At 37.9% G+C, this 19,349-nt stretch overlaps 1 protein-coding gene across 9 annotated transcripts in view; it reads right to left on the bottom strand.

The window, feature by feature from the left end:
• Positions 1 to 19,349, bottom strand: part of kirrel3b (kirre like nephrin family adhesion molecule 3b) — a 227,340-nt gene that overhangs the window by 63,100 nt on the left and 144,891 nt on the right. For all 9 annotated transcript variants that reach the window (XM_051870448.1, XM_051870449.1, XM_051870452.1 and 6 more), the window contains exon 3: positions 10,162 to 10,311. In XM_051870448.1, coding sequence (XP_051726408.1) covers positions 10,162 to 10,311 — 150 coding nt within the window. The remainder of the gene's footprint in view (positions 1 to 10,161; positions 10,312 to 19,349) is intronic.

Below are 19,349 nucleotides of genomic sequence, written 5' to 3'. Positions count from 1 at the left end.
TAGGCAGTAAAACACCAACAATGTTTATTCCTTTTCACACAAATTATGATTACAGGGCGGATTATCGATTAATGAAGACTCTTTATGCGCAGTTTCTTGCACAATACTGACCTGGAAACACTTTTGCCATAGTGTATGATTTGTAAACTAATACATTTTGATATGTTTATATAATAACTCCATATGTTTGGCTGTAGCTCACCTGGTACAGCATTGCACTTGTGATGCAGAGTGCTCGAGTATGAATCCCGTGAAACACGAGTTACGATAAAACAGCTCAAAGACCTTTAGAAGCAAGCTAAAATGACATGGTTGCTTCAGCAGGTCAGGTTTGGTGTAGATAGGTTATTTTCAAACACGACAGAGCATTAACCTTTTAGCGCCACTCACTAGACATTTCATTTCCAAACTGCAGAGCTACGTGTTGTGCATGAATCAACCTAATAAAACGTTGGCACAGTCACGTTTATCTGTTCCTGAGAAATTTGAACACCCTTTTAGTGCCACTCACTGGACTTTTGACTGTCACAAAACATGCTAGAAGCAATGTAATATCATTTTTGCAAACATTTCACCACAGGCACGTGTTTTTCAAAAGCCTGGGTAGTTTAATTTAGATCATTTCATTTCATGTACATGGATAGAGAAAAGCTGCAACTGGAAAACAATTTTCTAAAATCTTACAGTATTCTGAACTAAACGGTGTGGGCCGAGCATCAAGGTTTGATCATAGTAGAGTGGTTTAATTTTATCTGCATTTAAAGGGAGCAGGTGCGATTTGAGCGAGGATTAGCCGAGTGTGTACGGGGAGCGTATGTAATAGCGGCATTGGAAGCGAAATAGCGAATGAGGACTGAGGGGGCGTAGAGGCAATCTAAGAGCAGCCAGGAGACATTGTGTAAGGGCCGTGAAGACCAGCAGAAAACAACTTCATGAATGGCACTGATTACTCTCTCTGTTTAACACACACCCAAACCTGATCATCCTGGGTTTTATTCAAACTCCAGTGAATTATTGATCGCCCTGCATGCTCATTACTGAACAGATCTGGGGCAAGAGAAAATCAAAGTTAGTAAGCAGCTGGCAGAGAGAAGCAGAGAGAGAGAAAGAAAGAGAAAAGGACACAATAAGAGGAGGTCACGGCAAAGAGAAAGATAATTACAGTCAAAGGGTTGTTCAGAATTGTACGACGCTGAGGTCTTTAATTAGGCTGAAAAAAGAAAGCTGTTCAATCTTTGCTTACACTATTAAAAGTATTCAATGAGTACGTTCAGCTGTGCACACAAACAATATAAATTATTCCCACAGATGAAATTTTAAAGATCTGGAACTGGAGAAAAACTCAGGGAGGACGACAAAGCCTTATGTATGCTGTGCAGTTTCTTCATGTTTTGTGTGATCGTTGATGGTCAGGTTGTACGACGTGACCCCATGTGCCATCCTGGGTGAGGTAAAACTGTGAAACATCAACTCTTATTTATGACTGACACTTTTAAGTCACAGTCGGTTTCTGAGCGAGCCTCAGTTCTCTGATACATGTAGCTAGGTTTCTATACAAGTTATGATTGTAATTTAATAAAAAAAAATGGAAATATAACTACAAAACTGTTTCCATTCCATGTGCTAAAGAAAACAAAATGTTCCCTTATGGGAGAATTGGTGCAAAACAGAAATTAAGTTGTATCGACTGGGGAAGCCACAGTGGCTCTTATTAAATACAATAAATTATTTGATGTTTTGTGACAGTCTCTGGCATTTCGGAATGACGAGACAAACATGTTTGGGCAAATTATTCAGTGAGTCATATGACTTTTTTTGTGATACATATTTAGGGATTTATACAGCATTTCCACTGTATTCCATGTGCATGTCTTAAACAAAGTGAGTGCATTAATCTAATCAAGTGAGCATGTATGTGCATTTTGGAAAATTATTTGCATATTTCCATCCAGCATTTGTTTTAATGCAATATCCCAGAATTGACACATACATATTTGTGAAATGGAAAGCTGTAATATTGCTATACTGACTTGTGCCTACATTCAGACCAACCACATCCTCCTCATCTCCTCCCTCAAACTAAAAATACAAATAATAGAATAAGGATTTATAACTGATTCATCTTTTCTTTAAACTTCTATGCAATTGATTTCTTGCCTATGAAAGCAGTAATTGCAAAGGTGAGAGTTTAGTCATAATGATAATTAAATGAAATACATTTATTTTTGCAATTTTGCAAACCTCAGATCTAGCAGATATATTAATGTCAAGGAAAACAGTTTTTGTTTGCCAGTTGGAGGTCTGATTTTTCTGTCGCAGGCTCAAGTATAGATCTCTCAATAGAAAAAAATGCACAGTAGGATTCCTTCACTTCAGGCTTTTTACAGGCAGTCTTGACTCTTTCTTGACCCGTGAAGATGGTTATTGTGGATATTTATTAGCTTTCCCATGAGGGTCCATTTTAAATGCGACAGATTGAATTATATTTCTGAGTTAGATGTCCTTGGTAGGGCAGATATTTTATTTTAATGTGTTTAAAGGCATTTAGATTAAATGACTTTTTATTAGTAACTTTCTCTGTGTGGATGATCATAGCAGAGCAGGGCAAAGATGGAGAAACCATCTTTAAATCATATCAGCTAAATCGCAGCTCCACTTGACTGCTTTTAGCAGCAAAAAAATGATAGGAAACATCGTAGTACTCTTTTTCTGGTAAATTTTGTCATGAATATAATCTTGCACAATTATTAAAAGGATTGCCCATCTCAAAAGAGGTTATTTGAGCTCCTAATATGAAAAAAAAATTCTGAGACACAGCTTTGGAAATCAAGTCGATGGGCCCGTATTTCTCTTCGCATGTCCTGATTTTGCTGAGTTAAGAGGCGTTCCTGGGTCATATTTTGTTGATCCTGGAACAACATTCCTGTCTGAAAATTTAGTCCTAACCATATCCCTACCCCTAAAACTAACCCTACCCATGAGTAATCCTTAAAACCAGAGGGAAATGATAGGTGAATTAAACTGATGTAGAAGCACTTGACCCTGGTTGTAAGCCTAAACTTGACATAAGCTGTAAACTGCAAATCTGGTTTACTGGAATGTTGTTCCAGGATCAACAAAGATGTTGATCCAGGAACATGTTGTACTTGGTGAAATCAGGTTCTGCATTTCTCTTTGCAGACCTCATCACCCCAGAGCCGTACACCGTTCCTCTGCCTTAGGCCTGTCACTACTGATGGCTGTTTCCATGCACTACAAATGGCACTGATCATTAAAGGAAGGAGCTGTTATTTCGGGCTGTGGCGCTGAGGTTTTTGTCAGACATTCCCTATCTAATTTCAGCTCTCCCAGACACTCTTAGTCTGACAGCAGTACAAAGGGCAACCCTGTAGCCATGCAAGCCATCATCATTACCGGCCTGTTTGCAAACTCTGCATCCCCTAATGGCTTCAAATTAGCGCTTTACCGCAGTCACTCAATAGATTTCTCATGAGTCGGTCAGCAGCGCAGATTGATCGCTCCTTTTTAATTACTGGCCATTGGGCTGCAATTCTTCCACCCTCCACTTGGCTGGGAAAGCCTTAATCCATAATTCTGTCTTTCTATCCTGATATATTGCCTGTTAGCGATCTCTTTTTTACAGTTTGAATGAATTCTGTCATTTACTTACCATCATTTCTTTCTTTGAAACACAAATAATTTTAGATTTTCTAAAATTTGTGAAATTTGTGAATTGACAAAAAGTCAGATTTGTGACTGAAGACAGATGCTGTCAAGCTCCAAAAAAAGCAGCATGAAAATACATTGAAACTAGTAAATACAACAAATGTTCTAGGTCTTCTGAAGCCACATGATAACTTTTTATGAGAAACAAACACATATTATGTCAAATTGTTGATGTAAAACCTGCCACAACATATGCATTGTGTCATATTTAACTAGGTTACATCGGAAGAGATTGTCAGCCTAAATGTTAAGCTATTATATGGCTTGTAGAAATCACTGTTATGTTTTATTGTGCTTTTTGTCATTTCTGAAAGTAGCAGCTTTTTTTTGCTGTCATTTACTGTCATTGTATTGGAAAGAAAACACTAGCACACTTTCTTTCTGGATGAAAGAAAATCTTGGAACAATGTGAGCATGAGTTAATGATGACAACAAATACATTTTGGGGCAAACTATCCCTTCACTGTGCACTGATTTATTGGTTGTATGCATTTGTAACTTGCCTACTGGACATAACACACAGACTGTGCATATATTGTTGTTTCACAGTGTCATGACATGCGAACTGAGAGTGGAGTTTATTAAAGAGCAAAAATATCACTGAACAGAGGAGCAATTTCACTGTGAAAGTGTTTGTACAATATTTTAGGTCTCCTAAGTCCAGCGTATTTTCAAAAACCATTATAAAAAAAAAAAAAAAAAAAAAAAAAAATCTGTAGCCAGAAACAAGACCTGGCTCAAAGTGACAAGACTCTTAACTTGTAGCATGTGTCTGAAGAAAACAATAAATAACATGCAGGCAAATGGATTTGCAATTAACCAAATGGACTGAAACATTGGCTCAATCAACTGGGGACCTTGAATTTCAGCAACAAGCTTTTTAAATCAACTGGATGGGCAATGTTTCAGTTCCAAGAGCTAAAAGGAAGAACATGAGAGAGAGAGAAATCTCTTTTATTCTCCAGAGTGGGTTTGATGCTATAGTAATTGCAGGGGAGGAAATTTCACTTCATTTACAGTGGGCTTCTATGGCAGTGACTTTGCAGGTTGAGTTATTGACATCAAAAACAAGATTGTGGAAGAGTGAGGTGATATGGCCTGTAATCCAGCTTCTGGGATGGGGGGAAAGCAATCTGTTGGGAACCGAATGGGTGAGGTGGTGTTTTGCCTCCACTGACGTGTCTGGCACAACAATGAGGCCCGTCTGTTTCTGCAGCGGCTGCCGTCACCTGCTCACGCGGCTGCTACGGGCTGTGATAGATAGATCAGCAACGAAACAAGAAAGAAGAGGAAGTGTAATCGAAAACATGCCAGGAATGGAGACAAGTGACATACGTGGCTCACTGGCCCAAATCAAAGCTCCCTTCACAGCGCTGTCACTAATGTGTTGCTTTGCGGGAGGCAGAATTCAACGCTGATCCATATTCTCTCTCTCCATCTCTTGCTTTCTCCATTTCTTTCGCTTCTCTCCATTTGGCAGAGTCTTTACGGGTACAGATTCAACGGCTCGATGCATGAGTGATGCCCGGCCAGATTGCCAGAGTTAAAGCAGAGTGGAGTCAGGGGTTGGGAAACGAAAGGTGATGGAAAGAAAATAAGATTTACCTTTGAATAAGCATCAAAGTGTGCAGGAAATAGAGGTGCTGGGGCACTGGCGGTGAGCGTGGGCTGGGTTTTGGCGTGACCACTACAAGCAGACTCGTTTTGTTTTCTGAGAGCATTGTCATGGCCTCTGACTATAGCAGTAGGTTGGAAAATAGAGGAAGTTATGAGATACGGTTGGGTACCTCAAGTTGAAGAGGTTTGGTGGGGTCACATTGTGAATAGGTGGTGGTTGGAAGCTGGTGAAGTGTTCATGATGGTGTGGAGATGACAATGAGGCAGTAAAAAGACTCTTGCTGAAAAGAAATAATAATAATAAAAAAATAAAATAAATAAATAATAATAAAAAAAAGAAAAATACCACCATAAGACTTTGAAATTGGCTATTGAGGTTCTTACAATGCTAGTAACCAGTTGTTTGGTCACTAGAAAGAAGTGAACTTCACCACAAGGCAGACTGCACAAAAAAAAGCATACAGATCTGTGATGTACGGTATAAGAATATGATAGCAAAAAGGAAATGTCTTTAAAAAAATCAAGTGTTTTAAATTCCCTTTTAACATTTGTATCCATGGTTTCATTGGGTTAAAAAAACAAACAAACAAACATAAACAACAACTTTATAATATTTTTAAAGAATTTTTCTGAACTTAAAATGTCATGTGTTGTAACTATCAAGTACAAAGCGATTTTCCTTACATATTTCCTTATAACTTGAATATATGCTAATCATCTTTTAAATATGTACTAATCATCATTTAAAGTTTTTAAATATTTAAATATCATGTATTATTAATTCATAAATATTTATTTAACCTTGCCTTGTCATAAAATGGTTAAATTATTAGATGTTTGACACTTCTTGACCGTTACATATTGTAATAATGGTCTGCAGGGGTCGTGAAATCACTTCCTGATTGATTGATTGATTGATTGATTGACTGGACTTTGAATTGGCAGATATATATATATATATATATATTTAAAAAAAATAATAATTAGCAGCAAAGCAGTTTAGTTTAAATAATTTGTCCCCTACAATATAATAATAATACATTATGTTAAACTACATTCTTTCTTTATGTTCAACTACTTCTGTTCAAGAATTGATTTTTGTTTTCTTATTATTATTCTTTAAATTATTTTTGTCTTTGTTTTGTAATCATTGTTATCACATATCATGACACTGACTTTTATCTCCCAAAAATATCCAAATAATAAAATCATTGAAGTATGTGTAAATTGCAATTTGTATATAACTTAGTAGATCCAGGGGGAAAAAAAAGTCAAAAGTGTCTCTTACTCAACATGTCAATGTGAATTACATCACAGAAACGCTGACAGTTTGACGTTTGTAAGTAACAGAACATCTGTACAGCGTCTCGTCTGTCATTCAGGTCACAGGAGTGTGTTTGCAGATGTGTCTGAGGTCGCAGCCCAACAGGGTGGAACTCCCAGCAAAGCTAATCGTCCGTTTAAATAACATCTGCTTGAATTTTGTGCACAGTTACATGTGCAATAGTTCAAACACAATGGTACATAAACCAGCTATTTAATCAATTTTGTCTCTAATATTTGATTTAGTAAGAATCATCTTTCAACAAACATGCGCACAAACACAGACTGGGTTTATGGGATTTGGAAAGCTCTGAATGTTTGCCAACAACTGTTGGTTCAAAATAGTTATGAAAAGTTGCATTGGCTTTCAATAACGGGGATTTATTTTTGTTCATTTGTTTCTTAAGTTATTTTACTTGCAATTCAGGTCAAAGTTTCCAACTCAAAGTTTATAAGAATGGTTTGTTGATCTCCTAAGGGATGAAAAATTGTACTTCTAGGTTTGGCATGTTTGTTTGCATTTGATTCATATTTAGTCAATTTAAAAGCATCATCTCTTGTGGAAAAATAGATTAAATGAAGTTCGGTGGTGTTCAGGGCATTGCACTTGGAAAGGAAATCTGGATTTGAATTGATGACCTTTGTTTATCTTCATAAGACTATAAGCAGGACGCTTTTGAAAAGATGTTGAGCAGTTGCATCTTGTGATTTGCAATTAAAAGTTAATAATCTCCATGCCTCGAAGCTGTTTATCAAATCTTAGGCTAAGACTTTGAGACTTCCAAATGCAAAGTAATACAGATTCCAAGTGTCTTCACCTATTTATTTTTCCCGCAAGGACACTTGATCTTCCATTAGTTATGAAATCATAATTATTAATTTGTGCGAAAGGGAAGGAGAAATGAGTGGGGTAGATTTAGCCCTTGCATCTTCCAAAGATTTAATCCCTTGAAAAGCAAATATTTTCTAATGGGCAATTTCGGAACTTATAAGATAACAGAATATAAGATCATCTGGCTGCTTATGCTATTACTTTGCAAACTTACTTTTTCTTGTAGGGAAGAGCAATGAGAATCATTAACAAGACAATTAGAAAGAGCAAAATTGAGTTAAAGGGTGGTGATGGAGAGTTGGGGTGAAAAAGTAAATTGCCAGAAGTACAAATGTTTAAGAGGTTTGTAGAAAATGATAACGACTTTACAAAACACTCAAAGCTAGAAGTTCTGAGCCCCCATGCGGGTGAGAAGAAAATGCATTCAAAATCTTCAGGAGTACAGCGGCGGCGCGTAACCTTTTGATAGTTTCATAAGGCCATAGACGAGCTCCATTACTCTGCTGTCCATTTTCACCTGGGCTGAGATTAATGTTGAGGGGACCCGTGAGAAGACAAGGATGGTGATCTTTTAGAGTGTATATAATTAGCCCACAGGGCGAGGTAGCAACTGCTAAAAGAATCCCTTTTTCTTCATAACTAATTCTGAATAAATGACCTCTTGAGGTCAACCCACAAAATCCCAGAGTTCTGCAAAGGTGGAGTTCAAAATTCAAGGGTATGGCTATAGTGAGCAGATTTTACCATCTCATGTCACGGCAGACATGATAATACAGGTTTCTCTTTGATGACCCCCCCCCCCCCCCCATTAGTTTTTTTTCCCAAGTTTTTCAAGCAAGCAACCATAAGTGGTTGAGAAATTTTGTATTCAGAATAATTCACAGTTGGGATTCAGTTTTCTCCACTTTCAAACGCTTGATCAGATATCAAAGCCTCTTGCGGGATTGGTTGATCCAGGCTATATGCGGAAGTCTGTAGAGAGTACACCTGCCCTAACCTCAGCCTTCAGTCGGTATGTGAGGGAAGGCTGAGTCATGAAGCGAGGGGCTGAGGGACCACTTCAGCTGTCAGGTAAGAAATACTGGGAAGACCGGGAGTCACACTCCCATTCCTGTCATCACTGCTGCTCAGACCAGGCTTCTTGACATTGTAAAAGACAGCCCAGAGATCACTCTGCTACAGAGCTTGCATATATTACAAGCACAGGTTAGAGGATCTGGTCACCTATTTTTTTCCCGAAACCTTGAGGCTTATTATAAGTGTTACTGATGGCTAAATATTGGTGGTCATGTGTTCAAATATATCTCTTTCACTGACTTCTAAAAGTCTTGGAAGTTCAGAATTAGTTTTTTCCAGCTTGTTAGTCTTCATTATTGGGGAGGATGTTTTGAGTTCTGGAAGTTACAGTATGTTTTCATAATACAATGAACTGTTTTATCTCAAAAGATCAAGGAAATTATGATAGGGCATGATATGATCCTTGTTTAGCCCCTTGAAATTATCTATTGAATAGTCACAAAGCCACTAGCCCCATGGTGACCAACTTGACAGGAAATTAAACTAGACTGGGATGAACTTGAGGTTCTTGGTTTTGAGTTTGTGGTGGATAATTAGCGTTATCAGTGCCCATTGAGGCAGTTCTAAAGCAGTACTAATTAAGGCCCAATTAATAATGACCACAGCAGGAGAGAATCATGATAAACAAAACAGTCTGTGCATCATCGCTTTCGATTCATTTCCTCCAGTCAATTCACCAATCAAACATATTTGCAAGTTGACATTGGTGAATGATGTTCTGGTCATAAGGTAATTGTGATACTGGTAGTAGTGGGATTTAGGTGACTATTTTGTCTATGCTAAGTGCTTGTAATAAGCAAATAAGTCATTTGTAAAGGAGAGCAGCAGAGAGAAACCGCAGACCACCGTAATTTGTCTTCTTTCTTCCTCTAATTTCCCTCACTACATCCTCCCATGCAGGTCATTATTTTAACTTTTCATTAGTGGAGATCAATAAAGCAAATCACATTCCGGCTGGCGAGCACATGTGCTTCGTGGCTTACCCCACCTCTTCCATAACACCACCCCAATCCCAACCCCACTCAGTGCTCTCCCAGTAACCCGCAGTTTTGCCCACTGGTGCGGGGAAGAGCTAACTCGGTGGATGTGGGTGGTCTTTTTTTTTAGAGCAGATAAACCTACCAGGTGGTTGATTACAACCACAGCACAGATAACACTGTTGCTGCCCAATATTGCAGAAACAGCAACGCTGAATAATAACCCAATAAAACTTAATTAAGATTCAATGACCTCTCTGGTTTAATAATGAAGACAGTGGGATTTGCAGCAGGAAATTAAAAGTGAGAACTTATGGTACTGCAGGGGAGTTTGGTCAGTGAAAAATCTATTTTTAAAACTGTACATTATTCTTCGCTGATCTCATACTCACGGATAGTTTGAAATCATTGTAATTAGTCTATGAGCATATTTTGATTTAATTTGATGCTGTTTGGAAGATAATTAGAAATTAAATAAATTACAAAATCTTTGAATGTTAAGAAAGGGACATTTGAGAATGCAAAAATAGCTCTTGATAAAAGTATGCAAATAAGCAATGGGCAGGACTTCTTTGTCAGTCTTCATGTATACCCGCAGTTGTGACTAACCTAGGACAGTAAGTCGAGCGGGACGGGACCTCATGGCGGCCTGGATGGCCTGGCACTCGAACACAGCATCATCCATCAGCTCCACCCTCTGGATTCGCAGGTGGTGCTCGCCAGATGCATGATCCCCAACCACAGCGTAGCGAGGATAACCTGGAAAACAGGGAAGTTGACTGGTTAATGCCCTGAGGCCATCAGTAACTGCTTTATAGGGAACCCTGGGTATTAAGACTTGCATGGCTTAATATAACATAAATGATGTCTCTTACTGAAATATGTAGTAGAAAACCCATGAAAGAATTACGTTATTTAAAAAATCCATGACATATTTGGACAATGGGGGGCGCCATTTTGTTTAGGTGCACAGTGCATTCTACGTCGATGACGTCAAATGGTTGCACTCGGTGAGCTACTGATGCTATCCTGTTGCTATTTTTACCGCAACACAACTCGGAATATAATATATATAATATAATAAGAGGAGAAAAGAATGGGAAGTTGTGATGACATTATTTACATTATATTAGGCCATACAAGTCTTAATACCCGGGGTTCCCTTTAAGAATGTATTTTGTGTATTTTTTAAAATGTTTCTAGGTAGATAAAATCTGGGGAAATTATAGTTTGTCAGTTTCAGAGTACTAACCAAGCACTGAAAGACTTTTTTAGTCACTTCATGACAGTGTAAGGTAGTCCTCGAATGCCACAGGGAGTAAGTGTTAGCGGCTGATGCAACAGTTGCTGTTTGTTAGCAACCTCTGCGATATCAAAGGACATCAGTTGAATTTATTGTGTATTATTTGTATCTGCAATACATGAGATTTCATCTGCTTTCATGGATGTGTGGAAAACAATGAAAATAGTCATTTCTTGTAGCCTACTTCTTATGTTCAAGTCCAAGCCAAGGGCTTCCTCCCCGCCTTCTTCTGCAAAGTGAAAAGACGACTTGTGTCCCTCAGGACAATAAAAACACCCAATGTGAGACAAAAATCTGCGCAAGAGCACATCTATGACCTTTCTAAAATAAACGAAAGATGAGCAGATGTGTGAGGCTTTCTAATGGTTGGGGTGAGACTTTCTGCCAGTTAGGGTGAGACTTTCTGAAGGTTGGGGTGTGATTTTGTGCTGGTTGGCATGAGACTTTGTGCCGGCTGAAGTGAACCGTGCTGATGATTGAGGTGAGACGATTGTTGATTGAGGTGAGGCAATCTGCTGGTTTTGCTATAATATGTTCAGCTGGTCCTCGGGCGTGCTGCTGTAGGTGTAGTACTTAGTAAGCAGCACACAGAGCCAAGAAGATTGAGATGTGTTCTACTGATGCAGAGGAACGGTGATTTGCGGTTTAATAATACACTCAGCGGGATGTATTTCAGGGAAAACTGACTGTTTTACAATGGCAAGCAGATCCGAGGGCCTTTAAAACGCATCAGCAGACTATTACCCGGGAATTTGCATAAAGAGCGAATGCAGAAGCTTGGTTTGTCACTATAGGGAATGTAAATTGGGGAGGAGACGTTTGATTGTGTCATACTTTACGGTACATTTCACAACCTCTCCATATGAATTTCTTTAATGTCTCTCAGGAGGCAAAATACTTCTAATTATGAGAGATCCGCAATTTCCAATGAGACCCCTAAAAAGTGCTGTCATTGCTGTTAGCGCAGTCTCTCTTTCCAAGTCAAGACGGTAATTGATGGCTGATGGGTGATACGGATTTAATAGCATCAGAAGCTGATCTCAGCGTATTTCTCTACAGAACAGAGCGCTGTGCATTTTTTCCTCAATTTAATTCAATATTGCTTTTTATGTGGCTAAATTTACACCTTCAGAAGTGAACTCGCTTCCAGTTCCTGCTTCAAGTCTCCACAGAGCAGCCATTTGAATCTTTGCCAGTGAATGACCTGTGGCAGAATATTGATTTTTACAGCATCCATCGATATGATTCATGTTTGCTCCAGAGAATTCTCTGTGACATAATCGTCATGCACCCTCATGCTCTCGGGGCACTCAAAGCGAGCAAGTCCGTTTTCTATTTAAAGTGCTGTTGGCTCCGTGTTTTGAACTGAAAGGATTAAAAACAGCATGTGTTTTTGTGTTTGATTGGGCTTATATAACTGATTCCACTTGTTTAGAGATGTATCACCAATTGTCAGATTGAAAGGGCATCCCGATATCACCTATATTTTTTCGAGTGCTGTGTGGTATGAAGTCCAACCTATTCCTAAACTCTACCATGGGGCTATTACTGCAGCCATCACTGTAATCTACAGCAATGAGGCTTGAAAGAGGGATGTGCTTTAACATATTGCAGAAAGGAGTGAAAAATAGACTGGACTGGACTAATGGCTTTTAAGTCCTTGAGCCTGCCTGTTGAAATCACTGTGCCAGAAAATGCCAATTATTGCCTGTTGCCTCATTGGATCCCATTCACTTTTAATAGACCATGAAGTGTCTCTCATTTCCCCTATTGAGGAGAGAGCAGCAGACGATTATGGTGCAATGTGTTTTATCTGCCCACATACAGCTTTTAATTTCTCTAAGTGAGTGGGAGACAGAAAATGGGCAGGATAACCCAAAAAACAAACATTTAATAAGCCATCAAAAACAAACTGTGCCCACATCAGTTGGTGGACTATTTTGGAAAGTTGTTTTGAAGGTCTTACAAAACATATGGAGATATTTAAATAATTAAGAAGGAAAGCTGTTACGTAAAAGGAACAGTCTATATTGACACTACATGATATAAGTGACCAGTTATTTACCTATATTTGACCTAATTTGTTTTCTGTTTGAGAATGCAGAATTTGTTCGCTTATCCGATTCGTGCGGCTTGCATATAAAAATCACTTTTTATCTCTTTAATATCTCAGTTGTTTATTCTAGATGTCATAGAGATTAAATGCCGAGCAAACAGGGACTTTCATTTAAATCTCATGCTTTTCATAAAAGTGATCACAACTTGAGTGGTTTACTTGAGTTTCAGAAGATCACACTGCGATCCCAAAAGTCTGCAATCAGAGTTTCAATATGATTTCATTCAAAATACAAAATGATAGTTATCCTATCCACAATAATTGTACTCTTCCTGTATGTTACAGTTGTCTTATTTGTGACATTCTGAGAAATCTGAAGTTGATACTCAAATTAAACCATACTGAAAACTCCATTAAGTCAACCTCTGGGCAATACAATTAACCTTGGCAACTGTCAGGTTACAATTTACGGCCTGTAATGTGAACATAGCCAAATCAAGTACTGTTTATGGTGGCCGCCAGTCAAAGCAAGGGAAGCAGACCGAGTCATTTTAATGGCCATTGACTTGGTTCGATACTGTGTTTATTCCTGATGAGAGATTGATGGGTTTGTTGCAGGCGGCATCTATTGCCACTTAATGCCTAGCTGCAAATCTTGAGGACTTATTTCTCAGATGGATGCAGAATATGTGCACTGGCTTCTGAAGACATTACTGATTTATCAAGCACTATGAATACACAGTAATTTGCAAAAGCTACTTATCAACATGGACTCTACCACAATGCACTGCTTTGACTCGGGCAGGCTCAAGAGAATGCTTGTCTGTCTTATTTTACATAAGTAATATTATAATGTGCAATTTATTTATTTGTTTGTTTGCTGAGTGGGGCACACACACACAAACTCTTGATAAAACTAGTAGGCTTTGAATGTATGAGTTTGAAATCAGCAGGGATTTACTTCCTACAGTGATCCTGTAATAAAGTGAAGGAGCAATCTTAGCTAGTCTTTGTGCAAGCTGACGCCAGTCAAATAACAAACAATGATTAACTGTGATCTAGAGATTACATCCACCCACCTGTATCATTATCTGAGCTTGGTCCATACAAATGCAGTTCTTTATTAACCCAAATATATGCATTCTGTCAGTATGTTCGGTATGATCCATATTTCATTTCTCATCTGGACACCTTTTAGATTAATATATCATTATATAAATCATGCATGGTTCACCCAAGAAATGCACAACAGAGGATGTCAGAGAGAAAAATGAAATAATTCTATCATTGATCACAATGAATCCCTAAGACAACCCACGTCAACCAAAGCAAACAATATAAAATAGCCCCATTAGAGTTAATGAATCCATCAGGACAGGAAAGGATTAGTCTTTATGTCGGATCGATGGAAGGGGGAAAGGGCCGTGAATGGAGACGTGACGCAGTGATTAATGGTTCGAGGGAACAAGTGAGTGTATCTGCCTGTCGGCTCAAACAGAGCAAATGATTGAGAGAGAATGTGTTAATTACAGACATGACTGTTATTTTCTTCCATTCGCTTTGATTATGGGAACCAAAATAGATTCAAGGAACCAAAATTTGGATATATTTTGTAGAAAGCAGGGATGGTAAAAGTATGTTACGTGAGTACTTAGATTTGAAATTTTAAAAAGATTTAAGGTAACATTTTATTTTGATTAGTCTGCACATCAACTAGGGTATTTGTTAGAGTATTAGTAGACTGTCTGCTTAATATCTGCCAACACTTTATTTTGATGCTTCCCAAATGACATTCTACTAACTATAAGTAACTTTGCAAGTATGTCAACTTTTTATACTAACCTGAACCATAACCTAACAGTCTACTAATATTATTGACATGTAGTTGCAAATTAACAACCTGTAGTTGTATACATAGTAGAATCTCTATAGTAAACTACTCAAATAAAGTGTAACCACATTTAATGAGACCAACCCTTTTAAGTGTAAGTAGTACTGACTTGGTCCATTCATGATCTCTGACTGTCAAGTGGCTGCTTTCAAACCTTTACATGTGTATTTGTAGGGTGAATTCAGGTTGATTGAGACACGTTTTGCCATTGAGATGACTGGAAAAATGTTCCAATAAACCTGAATTCACCCTATATGTATGTTTTGATTACTACATGATGTCTAATCATGCAGTGGAGACTAAATCAAATACTTAAAAAAATATTTAATTGAATTTATTTGTAATGCTGGGCAAACGATAAATCGCTATTAATCACAATTAATCGCATCCAAATTAAAAGTTTGTGTTTACATAATGTATATAAATACACACACATGCATGTATATATTTAAGAACAAATTTGTTATATCTATATATAAAATATTGATATTTATATATAATATAAATTATATAAGTATATGTACAGTATATACATGCAAATATTTCTTAAATATATACATGTGTTTGTATTTATATATACATAATAATTATACACATCACACACACATATATTTTGTAAACACAAACTTTTATTTTGGATGTGATTAATCGCGGTTAATCATTTGCCCAGCAATATTTTTTTTTTTTTTTTTTTTTTTTTTTATATACTTAAAAAAACAAAAAACATTTTACATAAAAGAGCAGCATCAAAACTGGATTAATATCAGCTACTGAAATTTTGATGTTGTAAAAATCTTAGTAGAAAAGGACATTTGACATTGCTCTGCGAGTGTTACTTTCTATGGATTTTTCTTTTTGCTCTCCCACAACACGTTGGCTTTGAAGTGAGCAGCACAAATCCGAAAGCTACTGTTTGGATTACTGATGTGCCAAGAGTGTAAATAAAACAATGCATCAAAATCGGAATCAGCATGCTGCACGGCTCTTTACGTCCAAGCCGTCTCCCTGTCTGGTTCTTTTTGGGTATTCACGATTACACCAGCAATGCACACAATGCATATTCATGACTTTTATTTGTGTGTTTGTGGCAGCATTGAACTGATGTCTTTAATTAGAACCAGCAGCAAAAGGACCTCCACCAAGAATGTGGGGACCGATACGAATCAGCCTCTTTTGTCTGCTGATTTATTAAACATATTGTTTGCAATTTCTCATTTTAATCAATGTTCTCCCGAACTGAAACAGCTCTGAATGAGACAAGCCTCTTCCATGAATAGCTGAGTAGGCTGATATTGAAATGTGTAGCGTAGAGCTGTTGTACTCTGCTCTTTTTTTATGCGTGCAGCTGCTAGCTTGGAGTACGTCGCCGTAGATGTGTCAATTTTCTTTATTGGACGCAGCGTTACTTGTTGACGCAGGCAAGACTGATAAAAGGAGCAGCTGTGCAGAGTTTTATTCTGTAAAGTGTCATTCATGTCAAAGCAATGCACCTCCGCCCTTGTGCCCGAAGCTTGCTTTTAAAGTGCTCTTTTGTCTAAAGTACGGGCTCTCGGCAACTCAAAAAAAATTACATGCCATAAAAAAGAGAGACGGAGAGAGCGCAGGACTTCATTGAAATTCTTCATGGCCCTCTGAGCGCTGGCCCGCCATTGATCCGCATAAAGAGCTAGATGGGGCTGGCTCGCCTCGGATTGGGTCGGCCCTCGGCTCCGGGCCGTGACTGTTAAACTGCAGCTGATGTGCCGTTAAGTGCCGCTCTCTGTCTCTCTTCTCATAATCGCGAGTCCCGCAAGCGCAGAACCTCTTCTCACCTCCCAACCCCCACCCCGGCTTCAATTCACCCTCTCTTCCTCTTTGACCACTTTTAAAGCTCTTCTCCCAGTGTTTACACTGCCAGGGCCTGGCTCCCAGGAGCCTGATAATGACAAACCCGGGAGTGGGATGGATTTATCAGGGCTCAGTTGCCCATTGGGGTCTAATTAAAGGCCACTATCAGTGCCAAAATGGGACAGAGCAGCGGCCACTGAAGGTCAGAGGCAAACAGACCTGTGATCTCCAGCGGAATACATATTTAATTTTAAGGATAAGCCCAGCAACTGTTTTTAAAGATGCCAACTGGGCTTTACATCATGCTTTGCACTGGAAATATCCCAGGAGGCATAGCAGAGCTGCATCTGTGATAGAAAAATGGAGTAAAACATTGAATTACCCTTTATGCGACCCATCGAGTTTAGGGAATCATGTTAGAGTCTAGGCAACTTTTCAAAGTGATGCTTACACCTGCTCTTTCCACACAAGGATTTCATGTGCTGTAATCCAAGAAAATCCAATGTAAATGTCATAAAGGGGGACCAACTGTTTCCGATCAACCTGAATATGAATAAGTTCATGATGTTCAAAGTCTGTAGGAGGAAGGAATGGGAATCCAATGGCTGTTGGCATAAATTAAGCAATTAACCAAACAAGCAGCACTTTGCTAGTCAGGAAAAGCCACACACTTCACAAGCTATTAACAGTTAAAAGTACTTAAGAGGTTATATTGTAGTTGCTCTTGTCCTTCTATGCCTGACACCAATTGAACAGTTTTTAAAAAGCAATCACACCCTCTAGCTTAAACTTGTGTACCAAAGTCAACTTTAATTATCAAAAGCTTTGTTTAAAAACCAATTTGGCTATTTGAGAGGCAGATGAAGACCGGCTGCTAGTTGAAGTGTAAAATTCAATCAAATTGGCTGGAGCTGTGGACACGTTTACCTCTCACTCAGTCAGAAATTATCATCTTATTTGACCATAATGTGACTACTATGAATGCTCATGCTGACATTGGCTGGTTTATGCAGATTAGTGCTGGTGTAGCAGATGACGCTTAGTTGGTTTGGTTGGTTGAGCAGCATGATCTTTCCTTTAATGATGGTTAAGCTTACACTGCCAGCGTGGTGAAGCTTATTGATTGGCATTGTTTTGTGTAAACCTGGTTATGATCGTCATCCAGCATGTTTTTTTTTTTTTTTTTTTTTTTTTTAACTTTCCTGTAAAGTTGTCATCTCAGGTTGTGTGTTTCATTTTAGGTCTTTCTTGTTAAGCTACCAGCATGGTCTTTCTTGTGAGGCTGGTTAAGTTGGTTCAGCAGCATAGTCTTTCTTGTGGAGATGGTGAAGCTTGTCTTTTGTATGTACCTGGTTGAGCTAGATCAGTGCTTCCCAACCGGCGTGCCGTGAGAGCAGGGGTGCCGTGTAAAAAAAATCCTTCAAACATTTTTTTTTTTTTTAAATCGCTACCACGTGTAGAACAAATTATTTATTATGTACCATAAATCTCTGATGTCTCCAATAACAACAAATAACAGACACAAATTTATGATAAACATGCAGGTTGGTCTGAATTTCGGCGTGAAATTGCTGGGTTGCACATGATTTTCATTCCCGTGCTTGCATCCAAAGTGCGTACACATAAAGCCGCCTCTCAAACAGCTCGCAAGTTCCAAATTAATTTCTTTTTAAAGGCTTGTTTTGCGTACGGTCAAATACACATAAAAATATTGTCACAATGTCCGACTTGCCGAGTATTCACATAAACACATCGGTTATGTAAACGCATGTGCAACAGTATATTGGATCCATGCGTCAGGTCTTAAAGTGACAGCAGCTTAATAAACCTGCTGTCTGTGTTGTTGATGTTAATCAAACAACAAAAGACTAAGAGAAATTCATTCACTGCTCTTGACTTAATAACTTTTATTTGAATAATCTGTATTTAATTTTTAAAATGAAAGCTTTCCAAGGATATATTTAAATACTTTATTCAGCTTCTGTTGTATTTCTTATCTGAATAGCCCTACTACTGTTAGACCTACATGAAAAACTTAAAGACATTTATTCCATTTGTATCTTTATTCTATTGTATTTATGTGTTATCATTAGTAAATTTATAAGTATATAGTAATTTATTTTCTCTTATTTTATTACTTACTGTTTACTTGTCTTTTTAAAAAAATAAAAATCAATTCAAAGATTGAAATCAAGCTATATTTTGCTATTGCAACAAAATAACCCCATTGTAAAACATAAATACATTGAGTGAGCAAACATTTCGTTGAGATAGTTGTAATGGTAATTGAGCAATGTTTATATTTGAATAAAAGCCTTAATTAAAATCTGTCATGAAGTGATCTCTTCAGAAGAAATTATTGATTGCCTAGACTTTCAATGGATGGACAAAAAAAAGATAATAATAAAAATATCTATATGACAGTATATACGGCAGTTCTTCCCTGTGGTATCAAAAATCGATACTTTTCAAGGTATCATATCAAATAAATTCAAAGTGTAGGGTGCCACAAATTTTTGACAATTTTCAAAGGGGGCTGAGATTGGGATGGTCTTTTTTTAAGTTGGTGGACTAGTGCAGTCTTTCTTGTAAGGTTTTAAAGCCACGTGACCAGCATGATCTTTTTTTGTGAAGATGTTTAAGTTAGTCAATCAGTCTTACAAGTGAATATGAATGGTTAAAAAGATCTACCAGGATGTTCTTTCTTTTTTATTGTTGAT

Source organism: Ctenopharyngodon idella, chromosome 18 (assembly GCF_019924925.1).
Source record: "Ctenopharyngodon idella isolate HZGC_01 chromosome 18, HZGC01, whole genome shotgun sequence".
Classification (NCBI taxonomy): Eukaryota; Metazoa; Chordata; class Actinopteri; order Cypriniformes; family Xenocyprididae; genus Ctenopharyngodon; species Ctenopharyngodon idella.
The sequence above is the reverse complement of the archived record's forward strand: the minus strand, read 5'-3'. Positions and strand labels throughout refer to the sequence as shown.